Here is a 19,776-nt window from a genome sequence, read left to right on the forward strand (position 1 = left end):
GAGAGAAGAAGGCACTGCACATGAGGTCGAAGCACCAGGAAGTGAAGGTGTTCGACGAGACGCAGCTGAAGGACTACATCGAGAAGGAATCCTGGGAGCAGCTTCAAGAAATAGATGAGGATTATGAATCGCTGATCCAGAAGCTGAAGGGATGTTTGAGGAAGGCAAAGGCCATCAACCCAAAGGAAGCCGAAGGAAGGATCTCGGAGCAGACAAAGAAACTGCTGGAAAAGCGGAAAAACATGAAGAGGGACGGCAAAGACCACGTCGAGTACTCGATTCTTTGCAAGGTGATCAGACAACGTCTGAAAGAAGACTTCGAGAGATACAGGAAGGAAAGGCTTCTGAGGGCTGCGCAAGAACAACAAAGCCTCAAGCAATGCGAGAGGGCGATGGCACTCTACAGAACAGAGGTGACGACGTTGAAGAACGAGGAGGGCACAACGGTGACCGACAAGAGAGAAGTGGAGAGGGTTTGCAGAACCTTCTACACAAACCTTTTCAAGTCATCAGTGAGAGTCGAACCCCCGTCGTCGGACCACGTAAGAGAGAAAGTGCCATCTATTCTGGTCTGCGAGGTTGAGAAAGCCCTGAAGCGCATGAATAAGGGAAAGGCTCCAGGGAAAGACGGCATTACATCAGAAATGCTGCAGTCAGGCAGAGAGCAGCTTTGGAAAATCCTTGCGATACGCTTCAATCGATATCTTGAAGAGGGACTCATCCCCTCACAGTGGAAGGAGTCGAATACCATCCTGCTGTACAAAAAAGGCGACAAGGAAGATCTTAAGAACTATCGCCCTATCTGTCTCCTCTCTCACGTTTACAAGCTGTTCACGAAGATAATTGTGAACCGGTTATCGCAACAACTCGACGAGCAGCAGCCCAGAGAGCAGGCGGGCTTCAGGAAGAACTACAGCACGATGGACCACATATTCACTCTGACGCAACTGCTAGAGCGAGCGAGAGAGTACAAACTGCCTCTGTGCGTCGCGTTCGTCGACTACGAGAAGGCCTTCGACAGCGTGGAGATAAATGCAGTGCTTCAATCCCTCAAGAAACAAGGGAAGCAAACTCTGGATGCACCACCGACGTGGCTCTGTTGTCGCCACCCGTACGGATCCCGGTCGAGAAGGGCGTTAAGCAAGGAGACACCATCTCTCCCAAACTCTTCACAGCGTGTCTCGACATGGTCATCAGAGACATCGACTGGGACGGAGGGGTGAGGATAAACGGTGAGCTGCTAACCCACCTCCGGTTCGCGGACGACATCGTGCTCATCGCAGAGACCATCGGTCAGCTACAGAGCATGCTGAGAGAACTCAACACCAGAAGCTCGGAGGTCGGCCTGAAGATCAACCGCACGAAAACCAAGTTCATGCGGTCTGACTGCGTAGCGCCGGGTAACATCGTGGTTAGAGGCGATGAGATAGAGGAGATAGAGGAGGTGGAGGAGTACGTCTACCTGGGACAGGAGGTAAACATGAGACGCGATATGGAGAAGGAGATCTCGCGCAGAATAAGAGCAGGATGGAGGGCGTTCAACTCGATCCGGGATGTGCTGAAGGGTAGGCTGGATATGGCTACTCGCGCAGCCCTCTTCAACAGCACAGTCTTGCCTGCGATGCTATATGCAAGCGAGACTTGGGCAACAACGAAGAGGGAAGAGCAGCGGCTCACAACAGCGCAGAGGGCCATGGAGCGAAGTATGCTGGGAGTGTCACTGCGAGAGCACATCCGGAACGAGGAAATCCGGGCCAGGAGTGGAGTGAAGGACGTGATCGCGGAGTACAGAAGGAGTAAATTCCGGTGGGCAGGACACGTCGCACGGTTCACCGACGACAGGTGGACCCGTGCAGTTGTCGAGTGGTATCCGCGCGAGCGGAAAAGACCACTCGGAAGGCCTCCAAGAAGATGGGAAGACGAGATTAGATCGCGAATGGGACCAATGTGGACAAGAATGGCAAGATCGAGAAAGGAATGGAGGAAATGCTGTGACCAGCGGTGCCAACAAGGCACCTGACAGCCTGGTCGGTCAAGGTGATCAAGGTGAATGAAAACAATGGAAAATGCTGGCCAAAAAACACGCCTTACAACCTCTAAGTATTTTGGGGCAGTAGTGGTAGGAAATAATTCCCAGGTTAAGTGGTAATAGGAAGAAAAACTCTCAATAAATCATTTTGACATAGAGAAGGGGCTGCACAGCGGCTAAGTGGGTAGCACTGTCGCCTCACAGCAAGAAGGTCTTGGGTTCGATCCCCAGGTGGGGTGGTCCGGGTCCTTTTTGTGTGAAGCTTGCATGTTCTCTCCAAGACCAAAAGTGGGAGTTAATATTTGTCACTGTGCTTTTTCCAACTAGCTGACTCTTTAGAACAGAAAGCAAGCTGATATTACATGAAATAATCTGTTTTCCTAAAAATTTAATTTAGTAGTTACATTTAAAATGCCTGATGAAGAGACCTATCTGCATATATTTACAGTCTAGGGTACTGAGATGAATATGGAAGAAGCATGATTTTGTAAATAGTTTTTGTGTTTACTGCTTGGAGATCCAATATCGAACCATTTTAGTTTTAGAGGCAGTCAGATTTTGATTTAAAATGTATAATGCCATGTATCCTAAAAAGGTTACCAGGTCCTTTGTAGGTAAAACAATAAACTGGTGTCCTGTCTGGGGTGTGTTACTTTATTGTGGCCAGTGGTTCCACGGAAAACAAACCCATTATGATTACGTTTCTTCCTGGGGCATTTGTGGTTATCACAGGAAGACAATCCTAGGCCTCATTTTACGGGCACTACAACAGCATGCCCCCATAGACACAGAGTGCATGTGCTTGACTGGCCTGCCTTCAATCCAGATCTGTCCCCCTTGAAAATGAATGGTGTTTCATAAAAAGGAGAATCAGACAGTGTCAACCACAGACTGTTGAGCAGCTAATGTCTTGTGTGAAGCAAGAAAGGGGGAAAAAAATAAATTTTCATTTTTCATCAACATTATTTTTTATCTTTTTTTTTTTTATCTCAGTACTACACCTAAATTGCCCTATTCCAACTTATTTGGAATGTGTTGCAGGCCTGAAATGCAGGAATTGATGTACATATCAACAAATGAAAAAGTTTATCAGACAAAACATGAAATATCCTGGGCTCACACTGTCTGCAATGGAATAAAAGTTAAAGTAAATGTAAGAAACACTGCATTTTTTCTATTTGTATTTTCTATAATGTCCCATTTTTTCTGATTTGGGAAAAAATGTGTGTCAATGTGTGTCAGTTTTGTGCTGACAAATACAAATCAGAGGAAGAAGTTAAGTGTAAAGTGTGTGTGTGTGTGCGCGCGTGTGACCAGTCCCTTCATCCAACTGGTCCTGAGTCACTGCACCGATACACCAACACACATAGACACACCACTAACACACACATATACACCACTAACACACACAGACACACCACTAACACACACATATACACCACTAACACACACAGACACACCACTAACACACACTGGCACATTACTAACACACACTAACACAATAAAGACTCAGGAACAGGAGAAACCTGCAAACCCAATTAGAATGAACCAAATTACACAGACTCAGAATTCAATATCTGAATTATTGGGAAACTAAAACTAAAGTCCAGAGTAAAATACAGTGTTATTGGGCCCTAAACAGTCACTACAGTGAGATTATCTGAACACAGTATCTGATCCTAAACTGAGAAACACCTTGACGAGCTACAGACTGAGTGCGTCTGACCTGGCCATGGAGACAGGGCAACTACACAGTCCTGGCTGCCCCAAGAGGAGAGACTGTGCCAGCAATGCACTGTCAATACAGTAATAACAGAGCTGCACTTCCTCACTGAATGCACCAAATCCCACCACATTCAAACTCAAATTTCCCCTAAATTTAATACTATCATCCCCACCTTGAACTCCCTCCCGAACCTTGACAAACTGCCCCACCTACTGGGGGAGCACAGAGAGAGCTGCACACTAACAGCACTATACACACACCTGGCACCAGATGAGGGACAGTGGGTGACCATGTCTCTCTCTCTCTCTCTCTCTCTCTCTCTCTCTCTCTCTCTCTCTCTCTCTCACACACACACACACTTTGTATTATTTTATTTCATTACTACTTCTATATAATTAGTAACTGTTGTACTATTTTTTTTATTGCTGATACAATTGGCACTGTTATTATTTTGGTTTTTTATTGTTTTTATTTTATTATTACTAATATTAATGATAATTATAATTATTATAAGATTTGGCAGTACGAATGAGAGAGAGAGAGAGAGAGAGAGAGAGAGAGAGAGAGAGAGAGATATCCTGCAGCGTTGTGAACTGAAATTAAACATGCGCATGCGCTGAACTGGTGAGTGGCAACAATGTAGCTGTACAATAATGTAATATCAAAAACTACTCACTGCTCTCTACGGAAACAAAACTTTAGCTCGTTGTCTTTTCACGACAGACTTTATAAATAATAATGTTGCGTATGAACACAACAATAAAACATAAATCTTACAACTAAGAAACCGAATGATTAAGTAACGCTGAAGATAGGCAACCAGCTTAGTCCTGACGTCATATTACTTATCCACGTACAGGTTAATGGTTTCTGGGTTGTAATATTAAGAACAGTAATTTATTTAAGAACGTTTGTCAGTAAACTTTATACTTTCTAGGTGTTTGCTTCACTATGCAGTTTGTGTGTGGTATGAAAATTGTATAAATCAGGGTTTTGCTTTCAACACACCAGATCCAACTAATAAACTAATTATCAAACCCTCCATGAGCTAAATCGTGTGTTTTGGGCCTAGGAAAAACCTGAAATTGCAGGGCAGTAGATCTCCAGAACTGACGCTAAGAAACCCTTGAATAAAACTTTACAGCTGCTGCAATGTAAGTAACATTAAGTAAAACTACTTCACATACGTTTTGACTCTGCATGTTAATTACATTAACACAAATGATTAAATGAAAAATACAGTTTGGTTGTTTATATGCTGGAGAATAATGTTTTACACAGTGTACTAGTGACTCCTGCTGTCCAAACACGGTATAGCAGCATTTTTCCCACTTGGCTAAATTGAACCGAAGCAGAACAACCAATTATTAACCATTATAAATATTTACACGCAAAAAGATTTGCCAAATTACAAATATGTAAATAACACATAGGTATAAAGTCATGCCGAAATGTTGAGCTGATTCTGCTTTGTGTGCATGAATATGTTCAGGATGTCCTGCATGTTTTCGCTCATGGAATAAAATCATGGTTTTTTAGAAAAAATGGCAAATGTACTCCTACTGAACTGTAATGTGGTGTACGTAAATATACAGTAAATGTTTTTCAATAATGCTTTTTAAATGACAAATCTAAGTACAAAAATATAAATTATACTGTACAGTGGTACCTTAAAACTCAACGTCAGTTGGTTCTCGGAGTGGCGTTAAGTTTTAAGGTATTTTGGAACTGCATATATTTTAGGCTAATGTAAAACAATGTGGTTGTTTTTGACACTTATACACTGAAATGAACACAAACATAATAAAAAAAAAAAACACTGAAATACAATAAAAAAAACAGTTAAAATCAATCAAAAATACAATAAAACCTGCACTTTACCTTTACTTCTTTATTGTTTTCTTATGCATCTTAATTAGTGGAAAGAACAAATAAGCAGTAATAATTAAGAGAGGTTTAGTGTTTCTATGCCGTTCTTTTAACACATTGTTACATTGTTTTTTTTTTTAACAATAAGCATTTTAGACTCTCTTGGAAAAGCAGATTCTTACAATTTCTCAGATCCCCGATCTGTAACACAAGTTTAAAAGTGAAACAGCAGAAAAATCCAGATAAACACAGACACATGTGGAGGTTTCAGAGTAAATTTGTCAGTTATTCCACACAAATGCAGATTCGTCTCATATTCACATGATGTTTTACTGCTTCGCTCAAGCCGAGCGTTGAGCAAATCAGCAGTCGCACACATGTTGAGTTAAAGGGAAACGTTGAGTTTAAGGGTACACATTTCTTCACAAAGGGTGTTGTTTCAAAGATTTTGAATTTAGGGGAAGTTGAGTTACAAGTTACCACTGTATATATAATTAAAATACAGCTTTTGACAATAAATTGTTAGGCTTTTCAATGCAATCCACTTTACTGCAGCTTCATTTAAAATGATGGATAAAACAAAACAGCTTTTATTAACTTATGTTTTAACATAACATTTAGACAAAATGCACTGTATGTTTCTTATTAACACAGTACATTTTGTAGTTTAAGTAAAAGTACATATTTAAAAGTAAGATAAATAAGGTGTAAATGTTAGGAAAATACTTCCTGTTGCAGTGAACAGCAAGAAACCAAACTTTGTGATAGAATTACAGAATTAAAAAATCAACAAGAAGCACTAATTTCAGCTATATTCATTTGAAGTTAAAGTTTCTTTTATTCTCAACTAAATTCTGCAGATGTTTATAAAAGGATTTTATGGTCCTAAGTCAGTCAGTGTGGATGGATATGATGAATCAACTTATTGCGCAATTTAGGCACTATTGTTTACATGCACACTAGTATAACCAGTAGGATCTGATTCCATCTTCTACACCCCATATTCACCACTGCAGAAAGCAGTTGTGGGTGTGACTCTGAAAACTGGAGTTCATTTCCTTTAAAATACATTTTGAAGCTAACACTCGTAATCAACACAAACAGGTGACATTTCTCTGCTTTATGGTATTCTTCTATAGATCTTTGACTTCAACTGTTTATAGCATTATAAAGATCTTATATAAATGGTTAGAAGTTTGTCCTAGGATGTAGTTTATTATTTAATCAATCAAAGATATTTTGAGTATTGTGATTTAAATATGAATCAGTTGGGTGAAATACTTTTTGTATTTTTAAACTGCAGTTTCCTGATATGTTTCCTGATATATTTTGTATTTCTCCTTCTTTTTAAAGCTCTTAAGATGGCATTCTTCCAGAAATTAATTAAAAAGATAACAGACAAGACGAGTGATAATAACACGGTTGGTTAAACACATTTTAATGTGATATTGTGGTTAAGCTGTGCTTCAAAACATATTTAGAAATACAGTATCTAGCTTTAAAATATGAAAATGTTTGCTAAGTGTTTTGTTTGCTAATTACCCTGTCTATTAAAGGATAACAATTCTTCCAAAGGAAGTGGCAAGCCTTATTTTGGAACCATCAAGCCTGATCCTAACTTCAATGCCAACAGAGATGCTGCTGCTTTGCAGAAAGCAATCGAAACCAGGGGTACTGCAGTCACATTTTAACTCATTTTTAGCTATTACTTCTAAAATGGAACACAATCAAAGACTGAAAGTCTAACAAGTATTACCAGTATAAGTATTATCCAATAAGCAAGACTACTACTTTGACTTTGTACAAAGCAATGTTACTCTTACAGATTTAAGCTCACATACAAGTCTGTTGATGATGTATACTTAATGAATATGTGTAGCATATGAAGATATTTATATTCTTTCTCTCTGTAGGTGTGGATGAGAGTGCTATTACGGAGGTTCTAGCAAGAAGAACCAATGCACAAAGACAAGAAATCAAAGCAGCATATGAACATGACACAGGAAAGGTCAGGCACCATAAAAGCATATATTGTTTAAGACACAATTGCAAGAGGATTTTCATTTTGGAACTACAAGGATTTTTTTACTTGCATTATTACTACAAATGTTCACATTGATTGATTATACACAGTTAAGACAATTTTACCATTATATTTATTAATGAATAGATTATTTTTTGGAGCAATAATTTTCCTGTAGCTGCTAAGCAGACTTGTTTAACAGCGAGAAGAACTTATAGACCATTCTCAAAATTCTTACAGAATTTTAGAACATGTCACAGCATCCCAGTTTTGTCCAGATTTGAATAAATTGTTGTATTAATTAGTGAAAACATTGTATTTTTTTCTTTCCCAATCCAGTTGTGTTCAATTCATCAATTGTAATTTCCTTTACAGTTGGATAATTTGGAAAACATTAATTCTGGAGAAGTTTTGGCCCAGAGGTCCACACTGCAGTCTTTCATTAGGAACTTGTAATGTGTGTAAATTTATAATGTGAAAGTCATGAAGTTAAAATGTGTTTTGTTGTTAGACTGTTTGTCTAATATAACTTCAGAACACGTTTTATAAGAAATGAATGCAGAATGCTAAATATACAAATCTTTTCATTTACCTGGAGTAGTTACATTACAAACCATAATAATATGTTTATATCTTTGTCTTACTACTTTCTGTGTGAACTTGATTACATGCTTATGCTTTCTTTGTTTTAAGGACCTGATAAAGACATTAAAATCGTCTCTGAAGTCTCACTATGAAGATGTGGTCTTGGCCCTACTTATGACTCCAGCTCAGTATGATGCCCATGAGCTTAGAATGGCTTTAAAGGTAATGTACAGTGGGTACAGTCTGAGACCACTAGTGAAAGTAATTCTGTTCTGCATTTTTTAAATTTAATACAATACAATGTCTTCCCAGTTAAGTAATCAAAATAATTTAAAGAATACATTTTTAAATAACATGAACATGAACTTTTGTAATGAATGTATTCACTCAAGATGGCATGGACTTTAGAAGTTTATGCAAAATCTGATGAGTCATTTTATCCTAGCATGATGTCACAATATTCCAAAGAGTATCTTTTAATGTTACTCATTGTGTAGTTTCTCTGTCTACAAGTTCCCTTATAAAAGCATGTTGGGGTTTAGGTCAGGAGACTGTGGAGGAAAGTCCATGACAGTCAGCACTCCTTAATCTTTTTTTGGTTCTCAAGTATGCAAAGTTTGAGGTTTGAAATTTTGTATGTAAAACATTGTATTAAATAAAAATATTTTCACTAGTGGTCTAGGTATTTTGCCCCCCACTGTTTATTGTATACATGTATATTATTAAAGTGTCTTAATGATTATTCAAATAATAGCTGTGTTTTTTTTGTTTTTTTTTTGGTGTAGTCCTATTCATAACATACATCAAGTACCCCATAATAATTTACTGTTCTGCAGATCTGCAAATATGTCTTTTAAAAATCCAATATCTTACTCAAAACCAGGGTTTAGGAACCAATGAACAAGTCCTGAATGAAATTCTGGGTACCAGATCAAACAAGGAGATTGAACAGATAAAAGCTGCCTTCAAAAATGGTATGTATTTGGATCAATATGTGTAAGTTATAAGTTTTAAAATGTTATTAAAAAATGACGTGGAAATATAAATAAAATGGATTGTTGTATTTACAGTAATTATTTTGTTGTTTTGATAATAGTTGTAAACATTTTAAAATGTAAATTAAAAAGGTAATTAAAAGAATATTTTATAAAGGATAAACCATTTTATCAGCTAGAAAATGTCCAGTGGCACAACCTTAAGTGAATATAAATGTTGTGAGAGCGTAAATAAGTAAGGGTAAAATGTCCTGCAATGGACTAATAACCTTTGTGCATATAGAAATTAAGTGGTTACTGAAATTGTGTTATTTCACTTTAACATATAACGTTTAACTTTAGGATGGTGTAAGGTTGTGCAAACCTTAGCAGCCATTATGGACCTTGCTTTGTGCACTGTTGTACAGTCATGCTAAAACATAAAGAGACTTAACCCAAACTTCTCTCACAAAGTTGGAAGCATACAAATGTCTAAAATGTATTGATATGCTGAAGCATTAAGATTTCCCTTAATTTCACTGGAACTAAGGGACCTGAAACCCTGGAAAAAAAACACTTAGTGTTATCCCTCCTCCGGCATGTAATATTGTCCTGACATTTAACAAACCAGACTTGTGCATCGGACAACCAGATAAAGAAGCATGATTTGTCACAGAACATATTTTTACTGCTCCAAGCTTGTGCTTGGTGATGTAAGGCTTGCATGCAGCTGCTTGGCCATGGATTTTTGGCAGTTATTGAATCAGCAAAGGTTTTTAAAAGCTTTCACTTTTCAATAATGCCACTCACAGTTAAATATGGAATATCTGGAATATGGAATGTCTTAGTGAGCTTTTTAGACTGACCTGTCTAAGTGGGTAGCACTATAGCCTCACAGCAATAAGGTCCTGGGTTTGATCCCCAGGTGGACCCCGAATCCCTGGATCTCAGTGGTGGTGAGTCAGCATACCCAAGCGTCCAAATTTAAAGCAAGTGTATGTAGAAAAACACTACTGTTAATTGCTAATTTATTATTTTAATTTACATTCATTTTTATTATTTTAATTTACATCCTATCATTCCAATTTTTTGTAATTGCCCCTTTTCCTTATTTTTAATAAGTTTCATTATAAATAAGTTTGTTAAAACACTTCAACACTTTTGTCCACAGAAAGCAACCCAAAAGGCTTAGGGGCCAGTAATGTCTTCTGTCCAGTTTCTGTCTACTATTGAAATCTTGAATGGTGAATTTCAAGCAATAAATGCAGTTCCACAAATATTCCACTGGGTTTTTGTGACCCACTTCTTTCCATTTAAAAATAATGCTTCTGTGTTTATTTGATTCTCTAAACCTTAGAAATCCTAGAAATCAAAAAAAAAAAAAAATATCGTTTTACCTGCCTTTGTGCACACAAGTAAAAATGCATCCATGCATAATGATGTCTGTGTTGATAACAGCTTATGGAGAAGAACTAGAGAATGATATCAAAGGTGACACGACTGGAAACTTTGAGACTGCCCTGCTTGCCCTGTGCAAGGTACAAATAGATTATTTATATAGAAAAATATGGTAAAATGAACATAATACTAACAAAAGCAAATGCTTATTTTAACACAGGGTAGAAGAAATGAGGATTCTTCTGTTGATGATGGGCTTGCAAAAAGTGATGCAAAGGTAAACCATAGTCAGAATGTACCTTCTAACATACTGTATCTGGCAGATATAATTTCTGTGTATTAAAATTTGTGTTTGCATGTGTTGTGGTCTCAGGCTCTATTTGAAGCTGGGGAGAAAAAATTAGGAACTGTGTGTTCAGTTTTTATTGATATTCTCACATCCAGAAGTGATGCTCACCTGTGCAAAAGTAAGTTTTAAAAATGCACTTGTATGTGGAAACATTGGTAACAGTTTTATGGTATTTTAAATCTATGATCACCACATTAAGGTCTGTAGTTCTAAAAGTATTAAGTTTGTCAGTTCTTTTAATATGAGACAGATTAGCCCTGGCCACTATTGGTACTTACCACAAATTAACATTGTTTTATAATGTTTAACATTGTTTTATACAGTTTATGTTATAAATTATACAGTTACAATTGGAAATATTTAATTCCCCTGTAGAAACTGAAGGCCACTCCAGGGTATTCCAGGCTGATTCCTTAACCAAGCTTTGGTTGGCTTAAATGTGTGCCTGAGAGAATTTTTTCAGAATCTTTATTTCGCCAAGTACCAGATGTACAATGAATTTCTTTTGGTGCAGGTGTCAACATATATACATCAAATTAAATAGTAGAAAGAGGAACACTATATATAAACACAGAATAAACAATACAGCATTAACATAAACAGTACATCATTAGACAGTGCAATGGAGATGTTCACTGACAAACTTCAGGTAAAAAATTGTGAGATAAAGATTATTAAATAAATAAGTTGCATATGTGCATATGTGTATTGACTGTATGACAAAACCATGTTCATTCTGTTGAAGTGGAGGGATGTGGGAATAGTCCTTGTTAAGTATGGTAATGGCCTGGGGAAAGAAGCTGTGGAGTTGGCGGTTGGTCAGAGTATTTAAGGCTCTCAATTCAATTCAAGGAGCTTTATTAGCATGACTGTTGTCTGCCTCCGCTTAGATGGAGAGATTAGATTTTCACAGAGGGCATAACAATGCCTTGGTATATCTGTAAATCCTTGATACACACCCTACATCAACACTGACACTCCTGTATGCTTGTGCTTAGTGATGGTATTCTTTTGGTCTTACGTCTTGCAAAGCGGTTTTCCTCATTGTCCAGATTGTCCTGAAGGCTTGACATCCCTAAAAAATTCTGTGGATGAAATATTTTTCTCCCACGGCCAGGTTTGCTGCTGCACCATGTCGTACACCCAGTGGAGTCTCTAGGAATGATTAATGTCCTGGAAATCATCTTATACCCATTGGCTTTTTGGTGCAATGAAATGATCTTCTCTCTCAGCTTTTGCGACAGCTCCTTAGAATACACCTAGAATACTTGAATCTCCAGGTGGTGTTTATATAACACATCACAGCTGAAGGAAATTAAGGCTTGTTATTAAGTTTCCAATGGTTTAATCATGTTGTAACCCAACTTTAGGTCATATGGACTACCAGTAGGTTTAAAGATCAGCAGTATTATAAAGGAGTTGAATAATTGTGACATGGCACTATTAACAAAAACTCCTGCTAGAGATGGAGGGAGTTAAAGCAAGAAATATATAATTATAATTTGTAATGTATGATTATTTTTATTTTTTAATTTAATTTTTGTTTAATATTATTATTACATTTTGTATGTGCTCTTAGCTTTTAAGCATTACGAAAAGCTTAGTGCAGAGGGTTTTGCGAAAGCAGTGGAGAGTGAACTGAGTGGAGACATTGAGGACTTTGTCATGACCTTGGGTAAGTGTCTGTGAAATTGAAATTCATTCTGTACGTACGTTAGGTATTTTGTTCATGGTAAAGTTGATAAATAATATAAAAAAAAACATGCTAATCCAGTTTTTTGAGCGTCATGTTTGCAAAATGAATGTATCCACATTCTTGTTTAAATACGTATTTAAAAATCCTGTCTCTCTGGAAAGTTTAACTGATGAATGTGTTGTTTGCGCAGTAAAAGCAGCCTGGAACAAGTCTGCATACTTTGCTGAAAGATTGAATCAGGCAATGAAGGTAAAGATTAAGATCATAGTCAGTTTTTTTACTGCACCACAAAAAAATAGAACTTTCATTTATTGCTTCTACTAATGTAACACTATCCAATACACACACTCTCTCAGAACTCAATTGCTATACAGAAGATATTGCCAAGTATGGTGACACACCAGAATTTTCCAAGTTTGAATTTCAGCTCTGTCAGCTGGTCGCCCCCTAGCAGGCACAATTGGCAGTGCCTGCAGCAGACAAAATTGACCACTAGTTTGCTAGGGGTTCTTCGACGCTGTGTAAGGACCTCATCAGATGTGATTGGGGTCCCCAGCAGTGGAAGACTAATTGGCTATGCTAAATTGGTTAAGAAATTGCCAAATAAGGTCATAGATATACATATTAAAAATCTACATAGACAACAGAAAGAACACAACTAAAAATTCTGCATATTTTATGACAGTTCTTCTGGTACATGCAATCATTGATTATTTTATAAGCTAAACCTACCATACAGATAAAAATATAGTACTACTCTGTCATGATACACTCAAACCAGTACACACACGCACACTACTATGGTATAACCCTCTTGGTGTCACTGCAGTGCTGAGAATGGTTCACCACCCAAATAACATTGGATTAGTAGGGATACTATTGGTGGTTCCTTTTTCATAGCACCATATCTGTTCCCTGTAGTGCATGTGTTAACTTATTCACACTTATTTAAAAAATATACAAAACAGGGAATTTGACCAGGGGTGCCCAAAGTTTTAAATTATACACATTTTATATAACATAATTTAGTTTTTATGGAACCAAGTTTATCTGTGCATACAAGGAAATTATAGCATTACAGCATTATAGTCAAAATAGCATTACAGTGATGTCTGAGGCTCTAATCTGGAAGCATCACAGATCTGGAGAGGGATGCACAACAGTCTCAAAGAAAGTGAACATACCTCACTGTTACTGTTACTCTTAAATGTGACCGCAAGAGGACCTAACTGGAAGAATTTGCAAAATCCAGAGTCTCAGTTAATTAATTTTAAATTGCCTTTATTTGTCTTATATACATATACTGATGTACAATACAAAAATTCTTTCTTCACATATCCCAGCTTGTTTGGAAGCTGGGGTCAGAGTGCAGGGTCAGCCATTGTACAGCGCCCCTGGAGCAGAGAGGGTTAAGGGCCTTGCTCAAGGGCCCAACAGTGGCTGCATGGCAGAGCTGGTATTCAAACTCTTAACCTTTCAGTTGATAGCCCAAAGCTCTACCCACTAGGCTACCACTGTCCCCAACAGTTTTTTTTAACTGATCAGTTTAAAAAAATGGTTGCAGCTCAGTCTGGAGAAATCTTGATAAAGACCTGATCCCCTTTGCTATACAGCTTAAAATGACCACATTTAACACACTGGCTCAGAGCAACACTGTCAAAGCAACACTGGAGTGGTTAGACATGAGACATGATAAAAAAAAGAACTTCTGTACTGCAGATAGTGGTAGCTCAGCAGTTAAAGTACTGGACCTGTAATCAGAAGGTTGCTGGTTTAAGCCACACTACTGCCAGGTTGCCACTGTTGGGTCCCAGAACAAGACCCTTAACCCTCAGTTGCTCAAATTGTAGGCTATTCAGTCTTAACTGTATGTTGCTTTAGACAAAATGCCGCAAATGTAAATGCTAATGAAGGCTTTGCTTTCTAATGAACCTGGCAAGACTTCTCTTTAGTCCAAATTTCAAAAATTCATCAAGGTTTATTTTTTCCCTTATATTTATCACTATATTAATACAAATCACAGATTGTCATTGTCAGAAGTCATTAAGTGTTTGAAGCAAAAGTTTGGACAACAAAGGTGCATGAATTTCCTGAATTTGCTAATTGTAACATGTAGAAAGTAGCATTTGCAGAAGTTAATATTTCATGTTTGTGTACAGTGTATCACAAAAGTGAGTACACCCCTCACATTTCTGCAGATATTTAAGTATATCTTTTCATGGGACAACACTGACAAAATGACACTTTGACTCAATGAAAAGTAGTCTGTGTGCAGCTTATATAACAGTGTAAATTTATTCTTCCCTCAAAATAACTCAATATACAGCGATTAATGTCTAAACCACCAGCAACAAAAGTGAGTACACCCCTAAGAGATTACACCCCTAAATGTCCAAATTGAGCACTGCTTGTCATTTTCCCTCCAAAATGTCATGTGACTCGTTAGTGTTACTAGGTCTCGGGTGTGCATAGGGAGCAGGTGTGTTCAATTTAGTAGTACAGCTCTCATACTGGTCACTGAAAGTTCCAACATGGCACCTCATGGCAAAGAACTCTCTGAGGATCTTAAAAGACGAATTGTTGCGCTACATGAAGATGGCCAAGGCTACAAGAAGATTGCCAACACCCTGAAACTGAGCTGCAGCACAGTGGTCAAGATCATCCAGCGTTTTAAAAGAGCAGGGTCCACTCAGAACAGACCTCGCGTTGGTCGTCCAAAGAAGCTGAGTGCACATGCTCAGCGTCACATCCAACTGCTGTCTTTGAAAGATAGGCGCAGGAGTGCTGTCAGCATTGCTGCAGAGATTGAAAAGGTGGGGGGTCAGCCTGTCAGTGCTCAGACCATACGCCGCACACTACATCAAATTGGTCTGCATGGCTGTCACCCCAGAAGGAAGCCTCTTCTGAAGTCTCTACACAAGAAAGCCCGCAAACAGTTTGCTGAAGACATGTCAACAAAGGACATGGATTACTGGAACCATGTCCTATGGTCTGATGAGACCAAGATTAATTTGTTTGGTTCAGATGGTCTCAAGCATGTGTGGCGGCAATCAGGTGAGGAGTACAAAGATAAGTGTGTCATGCCTACAGTCAAGCATGGTGGTGGGAATGCCATGGTCTGGGGCTGCATGAGTGCAGCAGGTGTTGGGGAGTTACATTTCATTGAGGGACACATGAACTCCAATATGTACTGTGAAATACTGAAGCAGAGCATGATCCCCTCCCTCCGGAAACTGGGTCGCAGGGCAGTGTTCCAGCATGATAATGACCCCAAACACACCTCTAAGACGACCACTGCTTTATTGAAGAGGCTGAGGGTAAAGGTGATGGACTGGCCAAGCATGTCTCCAGACCTAAACCCAATAGAACATCTTTGGGGCATCCTCAAGCGGAAGGTGGAGGAGCGCAAAGTCTTGAATATCCGCCAGCTCCGTGATGTCGTCATGGAGGAGTGGAAAAGCATTCTAGTGGCAACCTGTGAAGCTCTGGTAAACTCCATGCCCAGGAGAGTTAAGGCAGTTCTGAGAAATAATGGTGGCCACACAAAATATTGACACTTCAGGAACTTTCACTAAGGGGTGTACTCACTTTTGTTGCCGGTGGTTTAGACATTAATGGCTGTATATTGAGTTATTTTGAGGGAAGAATAAATTTACACTGTTATATAAGCTGCACACAGACTACTTTTCATTGTGTCAAAGTGTCATTTTGTCAGTGTTGTCCCATGAAAAGATATACTTAAATATCTGCAGAAATGTGAGGGGTGTACTCACTTTTGTGATACACTGTATATGTTATGTTAAATTCAGCTTATTTTAATTAATTTCATGGCACGTCAATACATTTCTAAAGATAACTGCCTCTAAGAAATAAAGTAAATGATTTACTATTTGTATCAATGTCTCAAATTATTTACTAATTACACTACAGTTTTTTGACATGACATGACCTTCTTTATTGTCAGGGTGTAGGAACAAACTGCGACACACTGACTAGGATCATAGTGAGCCGTTCAGAAGTGGACTTGCAAAAAATTATGCAGGAGTACAAAAGGATGTATGGCAAGCCCCTTCAGCAAGATATTCTTGTAAGTTAACAGTGCTTATTCTGTCAAGAATGCCGGGGATCTGTGATATGTTATTATTGTTAAACCTTTATTTAAGTGGTACAAAGAAATGACTTTGTACGTGTGTTTTGCTAACCAGCATAATTGTATTTTGTAAACAAATAAGGCCAAACTTTGTGAGAGAATTGTCAGTTTAAAAAGAACATATCTCAGCACAATATTGCAATTAAGTTAGGTCTTTCACCATTTACCATACATACAGTATCTAAGTAAATCTCAGTCTGTTTAAGGCAAGGCAGAAGAAGTCCAATTGTGCATTACAGTACTTTTAAGATTTCAGACAGTATTGCATGAGAAAATTTCATGGTACTGTAATAAATATAGTCACATGGGCTCAATCTACCTCTGCTCCAAGAAATGCAACCTGAAGCTTGATTCCACAAAAAGAGAGCCGTACATGAATATTATGCAAAAAGCAGCCAAGTTGAAAGATAAGTCCACATTTTAGCTTGTCTTCATTAACAATGGATATCTACAGTTACATGATTGAACGGTCCATGCATTTGTAAAAATTACAAAAGCCAACATGTCATGGTATGGGGGCATCAGTGGCACATAGAGGACACATGCTGCCATCAAGGTGACGTCTATTACTAGGATTTCAGAATTTAATGGTTATTTTAGCAATTCAATGCCAGGCATCATTCTGCATGCACTGCAACAATGACTTCATTTAAAAATTGGTGCATCATAAAGAGGAGAATCAGACAATGGTAACCACAGACCGTTGAGCAGCTGAAGTCTTGTATCAAGCAAGAATGGAGAAAAATTCCACTTGCAAAACTGCAACAATTAGTGTTGTCAAAGTAAAAGTGTAATTAGTAGGAGAGGTGAAAATTACCATATCACAGATTCTTGTTTTATAACGTTTTGCAAAATTTTCCAACTTTTTTTAAAATCTGGTTTGTAACCAGCAGCAGTATGTGCTCTATTTGTTCTGTTGTTTGACTGAATGTGGTCTTTACAGGCAGAAACCAAAGGAGATTATGAGAAAATTCTGCTGATGCTCTGTGGAGACCAGTGAACAAGATTATTTTCGTGGTGTACACATGGGAACACATGAGAATAATATACACTATTACTAACAATAATTACCAATCTGTTAAGTTGTACAATCCTGATGATATGATTTAATAAATATTAAGTGCAGTGTGCATGTTCACATTCTTTATTAATAAGAGCTTTTTTAACTATATGTTCATAATTGATTTGTTTGTTTAAATTCACATCTTCTACCCAAAATCTTTCTGGTTTGATTCATTAAGGCTTTGCATGTGTGAAATAGTGGGCAAACATGATGACAACCATACTAATGTGCAAATATCTGAGGTGAAATAAACTCTATTAACTATTTATAGTATTTTCTGTCCCAGCTAAGCGATTTAACTCAAGCTAAATTTGTGGGTTAGCTAGCAAAATAAAAATAAAAAAAATGCCAGGTGACTTTACTTGTCAGATGACACACACCTGTGTGGAACAAAAACAATTTTTAATGTTTAGTTTTTTATTAACATTTATACCGAATAGCAATTTGCAATAAACTATATAATTGTTCTTTCAAATATTTTACCCATGGAGCTGGAGTAACCAAAGGTAATTACAAAATGTAGTTGGTTGTGTATACACATTTTTTTTTTTTTCAAACATGTTTATGTCCAAAATACAAAAAAATATTTTTTTTAAATAAATTTGCAATTTACTATAGACATATGCTATGTAATCAAAACAACTGACTAGTGAATTTACAGCATGGTTAAGCAGTGATTTGTTTGTAAATATTTTGTTTTTTTATATTTATCAGATACATAAAATTGTTTTTAATGTAAATTACTTTTTTGTTTAAACGTTTCTTAAGTATATAAAGTGAAAAGCAAAGTTATAATGAAAATACAAATCAGAAAAAGTTGAGACAGCATGGAAAATGAGTTTCTTACAGTTACTTTGACTTTTATTTTATTGCAGACAGGATGAACCTGAGATATTTCATGTTTTGTCTGCTCAACTTCATTTCATTTATTAATAAACATCCATTCCTGGATTTCAAGCCTGCAACACATGCCAAAAAAGCTGGGACAGTGAAGCATTTACCACTTGAATTTTTTGTCACATTTTAGGTTTTAAAATTCTCCACACATTCTCTATTGGGGGCAGGTCAGGACTGCAGGCAGGCCAGTCCAGCATCCGTACCCTCTTCTTCCACATTTGTGCTTGACAAAGGTTTGCCAAAGTAATTCCTTGCCCATGTGGTTATATCAGCTATTGTTGTGAGAGGGATTGAAGATCACAAGCGTTCAGTTTAGACTTGCACCCTTGGCCTTTACGCACTGAAATTCCTCTTAATTCCTTGAATGGTTTAATGATATTATGCACTGTAGAGGGAGAAATATGCAAATCTCCCTTCCAGTCTTTCTTTGAGGTACATTGTTATTAAACATTTCAACAATTTTCTCACCCATTTTTTGTTAAACTGGAGATCCTCTGATCATATTTGCTCATCAAAGACTCAGCCTTTCCTGGATGCTGCTTTTGTACTAAACCATGATTATACTCACCTGTTGACATCACCTGTTTGGAATCACATCATTATTTCGTTTTTTCACCTCATTACTAGCCCTAAAATGCCCCTGTCCCAACTTTTTTTGGAATGTGTTGCAAGCCTGAAATGCAGGAATGGAGGTATATTAGTAAATGAAATTAAATTGAGCAGACAAAACATGTAATGTACCTCTTTCTACTATGTAGCATTCAAAAGATCATTGGCTTATTGACCACCCAGGACCAAATGCCCACTTATTGTGTTTGCCACTATCATAAACATACAATGATAAAGCCTGAGTTTACTTAACTAAATATTATTGTTATCTTACTGAGTAGGCATAACTAAATGTTTGGTTAAGTAAAACCAGTTTTCTTATTTAAAAACCTGGGTAGGTTAAAACCCTGAAGGGCACCAATCTATCACAAGGCTTTGGCAATCCCTTCCCCAAATACAGCAATGTCT

General features: G+C 37.6%; 1 protein-coding gene across 1 annotated transcript; it reads left to right on the forward strand.

Moving 5' to 3' along the window:
* Nucleotides 1-4,827: 4,827 nt before the first annotated feature.
* LOC134303367 (annexin A1-like) lies at nt 4,828-17,869 on the forward strand. Its single transcript, XM_062988751.1, has 13 exons — nt 4,828-4,909; nt 6,978-7,045; nt 7,181-7,295; nt 7,538-7,632; nt 8,341-8,454; nt 9,116-9,206; nt 10,665-10,744; nt 10,825-10,881; nt 10,978-11,071; nt 12,533-12,628; nt 12,840-12,898; nt 16,614-16,736; nt 17,743-17,869. Exons 2-13 carry the CDS (start codon nt 6,986-6,988, stop codon nt 17,797-17,799), a joined length of 1,041 nt encoding a protein of 346 aa, XP_062844821.1. The 5' UTR covers nt 4,828-4,909; nt 6,978-6,985; the 3' UTR covers nt 17,800-17,869.
* Nucleotides 17,870-19,776: the final 1,907 nt, after the last annotated feature.

Source organism: Trichomycterus rosablanca, chromosome 26 (genome assembly GCF_030014385.1).
Source record: "Trichomycterus rosablanca isolate fTriRos1 chromosome 26, fTriRos1.hap1, whole genome shotgun sequence".
NCBI classification, from domain to species: domain Eukaryota; kingdom Metazoa; phylum Chordata; class Actinopteri; order Siluriformes; family Trichomycteridae; genus Trichomycterus; species Trichomycterus rosablanca.

Excerpts from the sequence above, each read along its gene's own strand:
- LOC134303367 (XM_062988751.1), top strand. The coding sequence starts at position 6,986 with ATGGCATTCTTCCAGAAATTAATTAAAAAGATAACAGACAAGACGAGT. Across the intron at positions 7,296-7,537 it reads GAAAGCAATCGAAACCAGGG|GTGTGGATGAGAGTGCTATT; the intron begins GTACTGCAGTCA and ends TTCTCTCTGTAG. Across the intron at positions 8,455-9,115 it reads AGCTTAGAATGGCTTTAAAG|GGTTTAGGAACCAATGAACA; the intron begins GTAATGTACAGT and ends ACTCAAAACCAG.